The sequence below is a fragment of the Condylostylus longicornis genome, unplaced genomic scaffold (genome assembly GCF_029603195.1).
Source record: "Condylostylus longicornis isolate FDR11 unplaced genomic scaffold, ASM2960319v2 ptg000038l, whole genome shotgun sequence".
Taxonomy (NCBI): Eukaryota; Metazoa; Arthropoda; class Insecta; order Diptera; family Dolichopodidae; genus Condylostylus; species Condylostylus longicornis.
Window position 1 is genome coordinate 16,532,353 of NW_026578007.1, and position 12,298 is coordinate 16,544,650.

The 12,298-nt window shown below is 23.5% G+C and overlaps 1 protein-coding gene across 1 annotated transcript; it reads left to right on the top strand.

The window, feature by feature from the left end:
• Positions 1–1,274: 1,274 nt before the first annotated feature.
• Positions 1,275–11,466, top strand: LOC129609154 (uncharacterized). The gene is made up of 10 exons (XM_055521052.1): positions 1,275–1,831; positions 8,277–8,432; positions 8,506–8,670; positions 8,942–9,105; positions 9,198–9,341; positions 9,416–9,750; positions 10,287–10,363; positions 10,439–10,627; positions 10,688–10,992; positions 11,195–11,466. Exons 1-10 carry the CDS (start codon positions 1,550–1,552, stop codon positions 11,439–11,441), a joined length of 2,064 nt encoding a protein of 687 aa, XP_055377027.1. The 5' UTR covers positions 1,275–1,549; the 3' UTR covers positions 11,442–11,466.
• Positions 11,467–12,298: the final 832 nt, after the last annotated feature.

Below are 12,298 nucleotides of genomic sequence, written 5' to 3' on the forward strand. Positions count from 1 at the left end.
TGTTATACATATTTACAATAAATAATAATCTAATAAATATTTATTTGTCCAAGTTTTGTGCGCTAATATTATAAATTTTTTTTAAATTTTAAATAATTTTTTAAAAATAAATCACAATTAGTTAATTATATTATATAGATTATATTCTTAAATATTGTTTATAGATTTAGTTGATTATTATTTTTGGTAATAATTAACTAATATTATGTAATTCAATTTCACTAATAGTATATACAATATATACAATATTATGATATAAAAATATATCACGAGAATATTCTAACTTAATCTAGTTAGATCTAAATAAATTTTAATTGCATTTTAAGTGAATTATGACTATATATAATAAATTAAATTTTTGACTTAATAACCACGCCTTTTCACGCCTCTGCAACAACTTACTAGGTGTTTGTATTAATTGGACATAAAGATAGCATGAACTATACAATTAAGAAATTTTAAAATATTTTTTTAATGATTTTTAAAATTAATTTTATTATTAAAATATCATTTACAAAATATTTTAAATTTTAATAATTTCAAGATTTTCAAAACAAACCCTCATTTATTGTACATATTGTTATAATGGCATCGTTTCAAATTCGAAAATCTTGCTTGTAATTTTAAATTATTTTCTTAAAAGAATAAATTCTTTAAAGTAAATTTTGTATTAATATGGTAATAATATTAATATTCCGGTGATAAGCTCTGGTAATAACTAAACATATTGAGTATATTATAATATTAATAATGAGTAATTTAATTATTTTTTTATATTAAACTAAATAAACTGCTATTATAATTTGTGTATAACACTTATATAAATAAATTTCTCTCAAATAACTGAAAAATTAAGTACAATGCTCATAAAATATGAGAAGCAGAACAGAAGAAATGTTATTTTTTTTTATTTTTACTCTCTCATTTTCGGTACTCTTTTGATATACATACTACAATGTGCTAGTATATTAACAATATGTTGTACTATATATGGTATAGCTATACATATTCATATACATGTATATGAGTTAAATATACCTGTACATTATTATTTAAAATTTTCTGACAATAAATATTACCAACAAACATTTAAAATTGAACAGTTAATCGGTTTACTATTAAATGAATAGCCAATACTTTAATATCATCTAACTTTTATACGAATATATTTAATAATAAATTAATTAAATACATAAAATTTCTAAAATAATAATGGTATAAAAAAAATAATTTAATTTAATTTTCACAAATTTTATTTAATTTAATTTAGTTAGACAGAATGTTTTTTGATATGTGAAAGCCGGAGAGCAACCAACAATTCAATTAATTTTATTAGAACTAGATTAATTAATACTTAAAAAATAATTATTTAATAATTAAAATATAAGTGATTAAAAATTAAATTTTTTAATAATAAATAAAATATAAGAGAAAAAGAAAACGTGTTTTTTTTTATAAATTATTTAAAATTAAGAAAAACAACAAAAAGAAAAATTAAATAAAAGTGTGTGAAAAGAGAAATTAGAAAAAAATCTAAAAATTTATAAAAATGAGTTTAGGTGCACTATGTGTTATTGTTATACCAACTGAAGCCGAAGAATTAAAATTACAACAACAACAAAAAGGTAATGAAAAAAATAATTTCATACCAACAACAGCAACATATCTATCAACATCATCATCTGCTGGAACATTAACAACATCTAGCAATCCAATTTCATTAAATAAAGATAAAGATAATTTAAATACAAAATATAATAATGATAATTTATTAATAAATAAAAATAAAATTGGATCAAATTATGAAAATCAAAATGAATCATCTAAAGAGGTAAGTTTGATTGTCAGAATGAGGATTATATTACATTTTAGAGCATAATTTACAATTTATAGGTTAGGGGTCTATAAGCCATTAGATTTTCAATTTTAAATTTTTATAATAAATTGTGAATTGTCAACTATCTGGGCTGCCATATATGTTCGTGTTTCTTTATTCTAAAATTAAATTTTATTAGTTCAACTCATTAATAATCAATAAATGTAACAGAAAACTCGATGTTCTCATAACAATTAGTTAGTAAGCTTTGTTCCGTTAGTTGTTTATATGGCTTTTAATTTGTAAATTCAATTTACTAATAAAGTTCTTAAGGAAAATTTATAGGTACTGGTAAATATAAATGTTGTTTGTTTATTAAATTAAGTTTTTACAAGTATAACCTCTAATTCTTAAATATTACTAAATTTATGAATTATTACATGTTACTGCGTTATTGTTATACTATAATCAAATTCTAATTATACGAATTCTAATTTTGCTCCTTAAAATTTATAAAGTTCAGGCATTTCTCAGGGGTGTCACTATACTTCTTGATGTCGTCAAGTTGATATAGTAAGAGCATGTGAATTGGCGAAAACGGTCGGCTTTTAAAAATTTTTGTATGCAGGCTTTATAAAGTCGTCATTAAAATAGAAAAAGCTAATAACCATAGATTTATTTAAAAGTTAGGAAAGAAGGAATAGATATATATTGTGATAAACAACTCCACCTAGAGAATGTCGTGTGCGTTAGAGTATTTATTGCTCTTGATTACAGTATTTTTTATCTTCTTAAATATTATTTATTTTTAAATTTAATATGATCTTGATATTTTTATTCTTAAAGTTTACTCTTTTGCCTAATCAGAATTAAGAAATAAAATTGTACTTAAATTTATGACACATCTTCATTATTATCAACTTTATATAACAATACTAACATTTTAGATCTTAGTCATAAATAATACAAAATATGCTTAACAATTATTTTGAATATTATTATGTATAGAAAATAAAATTGGAATTTTTTAGTTAATTTCCTAAAATTTTTATTTGTATAAAATATTAGTGACCGTAAATTAAATAAAAATATTTAGCGCTGCAGCTATACGATCTATAACACACGGTATTGAGAACAAAACTATATTTTTGTTAACTATATTTTCATAAATTTGGAAATAAATTAATTGTGTTAATTGTAAAAGTCAATAATTTTTTTATACAAAAAGGAACCGTCATCACTTTTGAGTATATTTTAATTATTATACACTTAAATATTGAACAGCAAATTCATTAATTTTGCTTGGGTATTGTACTATTTTGGGCCAGTAGAAGTTTTTTAGTTTACTTGTAGATTTTTGTATATTGAGAAGATGACGTTGTTATTATAACATCTATAGGATTTCAGATAGATCTGTTAAATTTATTTGTTTTACTAGAAAACTATATAGAAAAATTTCCATATGTAATTACAAGCTGCAACGAAAGTATTAAATAGACATATGACAAAACTTAATAAAAAATGGAAAAATTTTGATTTTTGGAGGTCAAATTTGGATTTTTTTTTTATATTTTCAAAATGTGCAAAATTATATTTATATTTTAAGTTTAAATTTCGTGTATATAAAATCAAGCAATTATGTTTTTATTTTTTTTCGGAAATTCTTAAAATCTAGAATTAGAAGCGGACAAAGATAGAAGGCTTGAGTTCATTTGATGGGAAACTTTAAGATTTTAATAATTTCGATTTTGTATGAAAAATTTTGAGTTAGATTTTGCAGTTATATATAAAATGTTTTTCCGAGATAAGCTACTATAACTTGAGTTTATATAGAATCCCCGGTTTTTCCTGAAATTTTTCGATCACGAAAAGCATCTTGACTCTTACAAATCTCTGGAAATTTGTAATTATAATTTTCATCGAATTTGAATTTAAGGTCTTATAATATAAGAAAAATTAAAAGTGTAATGCCTTTAAAACTCATTTGAAATATTTAAAATTAAAAGTTCCTTGTATCAATTTCAGTGAAATCAGTCATTTATTACGGGGCAATCAATTAAAATCAGTTGGGAACGACAAATTGCTGTTATACTATTTGCAGCAATATTATTGTTGTGGGATAATAATAAGTAAATTTTGTAATTGAATAGACCATTATACTAATTTACACTACAAATAGGAATATCCCCGAGATCGGAATTGTAATAATACCATATTAATGCAGAATTCAGCTTACAAACGGATTTTGCTGCATTGTGTATAAATGCGGTATTATTACAATTCCGATATCAGGGTATGTCATTAATTAATTTTATTAATTTTTATTATACGTTATTAAATCATATTAATAAATTAATTTTAATATAATTATAATAACTTTTTCGCAAAGACTCTTCTCAATTTGTTCAATATCACCCTAAAATAACAACAGTTTGTTCAAAATATCACAATATAACAATACACAAGTTAATACAATCGTATAACAATCAGTCAATATATGTATATGTACATATATAAATAAGAAAATAATCAATTTTTTCTATAAATACTTATATTTTATAATTATGTCGGGTTAATAATTATACGAAATTAAAAATAAATAAAATTTAAAACTTTTAATATTTAATTGGATAAATTATTTTTTTTAACTAATGGAAAAATATTATAAGAATGCATTTGAAATTTAGACTAATTGAATGGATAAAAGCTTATATAAAGAGAAAAATTGATTTTTGAATTTGCTTTTTATTTTATTTTTACAAACAAAATTTTTAATGACTTAAGAGACCACAATACATAAAATTCCATATATAAATCAATCAAATAAGTGTTTAGTGTGTTTATTTATTAGAGAATTTCATATTGTACAATTGTACAATATACTGTAATATTTCACCTATATAACTATATAATAATTTTATTCAATTTATTGGAAATTGGATAAATATTATTAGTATTGGAATTTATTTTAAAACTTTTAAAATATTTTTGAGCTTCTTATTAGTTTAATAATATAAATTAATAAATTTTATTAAGAAAAATAATCGAAATGTATACAGTTGCGATAAAAAGTTGAAAAACAGATTTCGGTTTTAATTTTAATTTTGTGAAAAATCCGAAAATAATTTTTCGCAAAAGAACCTGAAGAACTGAAATATTGGTTGCCAAAAAAACAATAATTTTTTTTTATAATTTTTTCTGTAAATTGAGATCGCATTTCAAGTTTATAAATGAGCGAATTGCCAGCAACAATTCCAAATAATGCAGAATGATAATATATATTCAATTTCGAAAAATTTGTCATTTAGAACCTTCAATTTCAAACTTTATAATTAAAAATCTCCTCAAAAATATTTTCATGTAAAATTTTGCCAACACTAGACCATATGATTTGCAATGTCAAAAAATTATCAAATTATTGTAGATCTATAAGAAATAAAGAGCCAATGGCTCGGTTTTTGAATGTCTACTTGTTCGTAATATCTTCTAGAATAAAAATATTTCAATATGATTTTTAGTAATTGGATCTTTACTGCCTAGCGATAACATAAGTTTCATAGAAGAATACAATTTTTTTTCCACCCTGTTTGCAAATGTATATTTTAGTTTATATTTAACTACAATGTTTTAATATTATAAGATCTCACCTGAAAAAATTTAATTGGAAAAATTTATTTTAACGAATTATTGAGATTTAATTATGGTAAACCTAAATTGGGTTGTGTGATAATGATTTATTTTTTTTTTTTTAATTTTTTAATGATCTTATAATCTAATGGGTAATAATATTAATTTGTATTAAGATTGAATAGTGTTATTAATTAAATTAAATAAATATATAAACAGAAAAGGAAAATTTCATATATGAATTCAATGATTTATTACTCGCCAAATTAAATTTTCCTAACTGTCTTTTAATTTTAATAAGAGTAATAGTAAGTCATTGCTGAAAAACTGACTATTGAAAATATTTTTATATTATACAATTTATAGTATAAAAATATTTTGTGTAAGTGATGAATTTTTTTTTTAATTAATTATGGTCGGTAAATCTTCTTATGTTATAAATTTAATTGAAAAGAAATGAAATGAATTAATAATTAATTTTATTTAATATAAAAATTATTCTATTCTGCTAGGACTTTAATAGTATGAATGAAAGTTGCATGAAATGAAGAATTTAACTGCACGTTCGTGAGTAAATTAATTAGACAACTCAATTCAATACTGTCACTCAACTATTAACTCAACAAATAAATTTAGCAAATAATAATAATGAAAAGCTTGCAATTCAGTTCTGAAATGCGGCACTGTAATACTCTAGGCGGGGTAAGAAATAAAAGGGGGGCAGTTTCGATTTACAAGGTTACATTATTTTAGTGACCCTAACATAATTAATATTTAAAACAAGATTAAATTGAGCTTTTTCTGCTCGTGGGGAGAATCTGCTCGCGAAAAGTTACATACATATGTATATTAAAAAATTTCATGTGCACCTTATATATTAGATTATATTAGATTAAATTCGTAGATTTCCAGGAGTCAACCTTAGGTCAGGTCACAGCAGCCTTACAAACTTATTGCAACATGTCACCATTTCCTCATGTAATTACAGATTTGTCAAAGTGCCATTTCTCACAAGTATAAGGGTGCCACCATGTATCCCCCCAAGTAAACCAAACGCCTTCTGGCCAATGCTTCACAAAAGCAGAAAATATGCTTAGCCGTCTTATCTTCATCATGGCAAAATTTACGCAAATGGTTGTCCCAATTTTTGCAAGTCATAATCCATTATACAGTGCCCAGTGAGGCCGACCACCAATTTGGCCTACCCCCTTTTTAACGCCAACAGCTCACTGGCCTTTCTGCAGGACGGATCAGGAATGAAAAGTCTTGCCTGCCTTATATATAATTTGTGCCTAATTTAGAACGCTAGTAAGTAGTCTAAATTTTTACCAAAATGTTCCGCTCTCCTGTACTTCGACTCCTAATAAAGTGTTCAAATGAGAACTATTACCAATTCAGAAAAATTTTTATCCTATAGTTGATTGGCTCAATTATTTTAAAACTATAAATTTCTTTACTAAATTAAAATATATATATACAATTAATATTTAAATTAGATAAAAATATTTAAGATAATATTAACAAAAAGAATGATATTGTTATATCATAAGAATTTTAAAATCAGCTCATCTGTATTTATTCAATATAGAAGAAATTCAATTAAAATAAAAAAAAAAATAAAATTTTTCCATGTTATTCTTTTGAATTTCTTCGAAATTTTTTATTAAAAGTAAAATAAAAAAAATGTTTATTACGATTTATTGATTAATACAATCCTCTTATACATACATAATTATCTTATATTGCGAGTACAGGTAAAGTTCCGTGTAAAAATTACGTTTTTTATATTCAAATCGCGTTTAATCGTTCTTGATTTTTAATTTTTTTTGCATTTTTTTTTTTTTTGAAAGATGAACTGATTTCGCTTTCTTATTATCGTAATTCTAAGAATTTTAGAATGATTATGTTTTAATAAAATAATTCAATAAAAATTAAATACACTAATAATTTACGATAAACATGTATATGAAGAAATTATGTTTAAAGTCAATTTTAATTCTAAAAAGACAGTATAGTAATAAATTATATTTGCGTAACTAATAATGAGTAATACAAGATTAAATTACCAAGCTAGTCACAAATTATTTGATTTGAGTGGAACTACTTTAATCAGAATATTTTTTGATTACTTATTGTTATATATATTACTTACCGACGTCTTTGGACATGTATGCGTAACTATTGCCATTCATTACGTCAACGATAATTTTTATTTAGTGGAGTAAACTGAAGACATTAAACAAAACATTATTAAAATAAAAATTAGTTAGCTAGAAAGCTCGGAAAATTACCGAAACACTCTGAATGATTTTAATGTGTTTCAATTATATTGACCTCAAACAAGTCCGAATTTATATTAAGATAAGCATTACATTAAGACCATTACTTGAAGAATATTATTATGCAGTTGAGTGGGTCATTAAGAGAATTTTAGGATAGGAGGATGTTGAATTTTGAAGATAACAGCGGATTAGATTTTGTTACAAAGTGGCGGTTCAAGAACTTTATGATTTTTCGATTAAAATAAATGAGAAAAATTCATAATTAAAAGATTTGACATTGAAAAAAATCATGGTGTTTTGTAAAAGCAATTTGATAGAAAAGATTTTAAGAACATCTTTTACAACAGGTTTCTTTTTTAAAGCCATATCGTACTTCTTCCAGTCACATTCGCGTTAGTACCTGAATTAGATTTATATTTGCAATTTCTGTCATTATATAGTTATTTTAAATTAATTTTCGTTTACAGCTGAATTTTAATTCAAATTTGAAGATCTAATTGCTTGTTTTATAAATTAATAACATTCAAATTCTTTTCTTATATATATTACAGAACAGTACATTATCACTTGATAAAAATTCAAAAATTACTGGCATCGATAATAATTCATTTGAAATTGAAATGGATTATACAATTAATAATTTACAAAATAGAATTAATAGAAGTGCAGATGATTTAAAAAATATACAAAAAGAAGTTACAATTAAGGTAATTATTTTGAAATATTATGAATAAATTAAATATGACATTTCTTAAATTAAAAATTATTTTCTTAATTTAGGATAGCAATAGTGATCAAAGTTCAAAAAAGAAACTTAATTCTTCATCATTATATTTGGATTTGGTGACTGAGTCGAGTATGGTAACTGTTTTAAAAGAAATTTTCAGAAAATTAAGAATTGAAAATATATCATGGAATAAAATTAGAGATAATAGATATTATCAGGTGAGTTTGTTAATTTTTTCTACCTCATTACCCGTCCTTGTCACACTTCTCCCTTCTTTGCGATTTCCTCTTTTGTACGTCTCTTTTTTAATAATTCTCAGTTCTCCTTTCTTTATTCCCCTTTCTTTCTCATTTCCTTTTTCCTGTCACCAACTTAATTAAATTCTGCAACATATTTTGCTGAGATTTGACATCGATATTCGAACACCTCTCCTTTATCTTAAATTTTTACCTTAAATATTTATTTTCTTCTTGATTTACCACCTTATAGATAATGTTTACAATTGATTGTGATCATAAATATGAAAATTTACAATTAATGCTTAATGATTGGGGTATAGGATATCGAAAAGGATCAGAAGTAACATTTGCAAATTGTACATTTAATTCATATAGGCATGATGATGAGGATCGAAAATATTCAACAACATCGGAGTAAGTATAATCTTTAATTTTTCATTCTGCATCAGCAGAATTCATTTTAAAAAATAAATTTTACATAAATTTAATAAGAGTTAATATTTTAGGGATTATACGGCAACAAAAAGTGGAGTTTGGAATCGTTTTATGAATAATTTAGCAGCACGTTTAAATATAGCACAAGTTGTAAGAGATGTAAGACAGGATGCTACAATAACATTTGATTTCACTATATTAGTTATATCAGCTGCGTAAGTATATTAACTGTTGAATAAATTATTATGTCTAACTATTGATAAATTTCTTTTATAATTTTAAATTTTAGTGTATTGGCATCATTTGGTTTAGTTGAAAATAGTACAATATTTTTAACATCAAGTATGTTAATATCACCATTAATGGGACCAATTATAGCTGGAATATTTGGTACTGTTATTAAAGATGGTCCATTAACATTATTGGGTGTTAAAAATGAATTAATTGGTTTATTAATGGCAACATTAGTTGGATTTGTTTTTGGTTTAATTGTATGTTTAGCTGAAACTGAATATAATATATTAGATGATGGTTTAACAATTGAAATGATATCAAGAACAAGTTTACATTCAATATGTGTTGGTATAATAACAGCAACAGTTTCAGGAGCAGCAGCTGCTGTTGGTAAAAATTTTTAAATATTTTTTTTGTATTAGTATTATAATAATTAGTCATATTACAAGTAAATCGTCTGCTTTTTGTGTAACTTCACTAAAACAGGACTTGCAATCGATAAAATAGAAGTAAATTTTCAAGAATTTTGAAAAATTTTTAACAATTTTCCATAAACTCCATGAATTTTCTGACTGAAACTTTCTATACTAAAATTTTGAAAATTATCTCTTTTTGATAAATTTTAAATTCAGGGTCCAAAATCTGAAAAATCTTTCAAAATATGGCGAAATTTTAATTTAAATATATTTACGGTCAGAATTTTCAAATCCTGTTCGAGAGCTCTCATTCTAAACTTTTAGTACCGGATTTTAAAATGAAACTTCGTCTAAATTGTTTTTTGTAGAGTTTGGATTTTAAATTCGAATTTTAGACTTGGATGTGGTCCAAAACAAATATTTTCGCTTATGCAATAAAAAACTTCATAATTCGAGTTATTATGGCACTCTTATTAATTAAAAGTTTTTTTTTCTCATTTCAAACTTCAGGTATCCTTGGTGGAAATGTTGGATCATTAGTTGGTGTTGCAATATCAGCCAGTTTATTACCACCAGCTGTAAATGCGGTAATTATTATTTGTTCTTAATTAATTTACCTAAATTAATTATTTAATTTTAATTTGAAAATTATAATTCTATAGGGATTACTTTGGGCCTTAAGTTGTATCTACATTTCACATGTACCGGATGAAAGCTCCAAAATACATACACAAATGGGAGTTTATTCTGATAATATTGCAACAGAATTAGGAATATTAGGTTTTATGAGTTTATTACTGACTGTATCAAATATTATATGCGTGTATGTAATTGGAGTTGTTATATTAAAAGTAAAATTTTATTAATTATCGTAATACATGATATTTTAAAATTAATTTTAATTATTTTAGATAAAAGAAATTGCTCCAATATCAATTGATAAACAATTTTGGCGTCATGATATTAGAATTGCTCGTGATTATAATAAACATCCATTTAATGATGATTCATCATTACCTGATGAATATTCTCAATTACCAAAAGAGGAACAAAATGTTATAAAACGTTTAAATTCATTAAAATTGGATGATTTAGCACATCCAAATACATGGTCACCAGTTAATTTACAAAATTTACCATTTAATAAAAATTTACAAGATTTAGAAAGATATTATTCAACAACAGTACATTCATCTAGATATAGTGGAGGCGGAAGGTATTTAATATTTTGATTTTGTTATTTAAATATAAAGGAGTTGATTAACGAAGGAGTAAAGCAGTTAAATATAACTCCTTCATCATTAACCCCTTCATACAACTCCTTGATTTGTAAACCCTTTCAAATTTGAAATTTCCTCCTATAATTATTTTTTTTTTGTAATAACTAATAATAATTTAATTTTCATTTTCAAATATAGAGCAAATAGTCTATGTGCTGAAAAAATTCGTCATCAATTAGATGATTTTTCAAATTATGTAAGACGTTCATCAATGCCATTTGAAGTTTTAACAAGATCACCGAAAACAAAACGATCTATTAAGAGATTACCAACAATAGAAGCATCACCATATGAAACATCGGCACCAAGTACATTAGAAAAATCAAATAATTCAAAATTTACGATAACACCAGTACTTGATTACCGGAAAATTGATCATAATTAAATTGAGTATTAAGAAACTTAATTAAAAAATTGGCTTATATTAATTAAATTTTGATAAGTTTTGAATAATAATATTAATAAAAAAGTTTGTATAAATGTATATTGTATATGTTTTGTTAATTATGTCAATATTTTTGTATTTTTGTATATAAAAGTTACTTACTTCTTATTTGATTACTTGCATATTACACTTGCGAATTCATTTTGTAATTACTCTAAAATGAATTGTGAAAATTTGATTTCAAATACATATTTTATTTTATAAATTAACCCTTAAACAAATATAAAATTATTAAGTTATTAAAATAAATGATTTTTTTTTTCGTTGTTATACTTATTGGTGAAAAATATGTTTTAACAGTAGTCTACGAAATAATGTTATACAAAACCGGAAACTGGGATTTAATTCCTAAAGCGACAAGCTAAACTAGTAAGGATTCAGGATATGGATGATGGAATGGATCTCATCTTGAGAATTATAATTTCAAAGTGAAGATATTTAAAAACAATTAATTGGAAGATATTGGATTAAATGGAATTCAGGAGGTCAAAATTATTGCAATCACAAGTCAAACATAAATTAAAAAAATAACCTAGCTTGCCAGACTCAAATTGATCCCATTGCTATGTTTAGGGTTAAAATTTATTAAAAACAAAATTATTATAATATAAATTTTTGTTATGTGTCAAATGGAATTTAAAAATATGACAAGACAATGGAAAATATTTAAGTTCAATGATTTTCTCAATTTAATATTGCAATTTAATTTTATTTTATTGACCTCAATATTTCCATTAAAATCAGAAAACAATAATATTAATAATTATTAAAAAAAATATAATCTTCTAATATAATAA

Coding starts and splice junctions, on each gene's coding strand:
- LOC129609154 (XM_055521052.1), top strand. CDS start 1,550: ATGAGTTTAGGTGCACTATGTGTTATTGTTATACCAACTGAAGCCGAA. Junction 8,433..8,505: donor AAAAAGAAGTTACAATTAAG/GTAATTATTTTG, acceptor TTCTTAATTTAG/GATAGCAATAGTGATCAAAG. Junction 9,342..9,415: donor ATATTAGTTATATCAGCTGC/GTAAGTATATTA, acceptor TTTAAATTTTAG/TGTATTGGCATCATTTGGTT.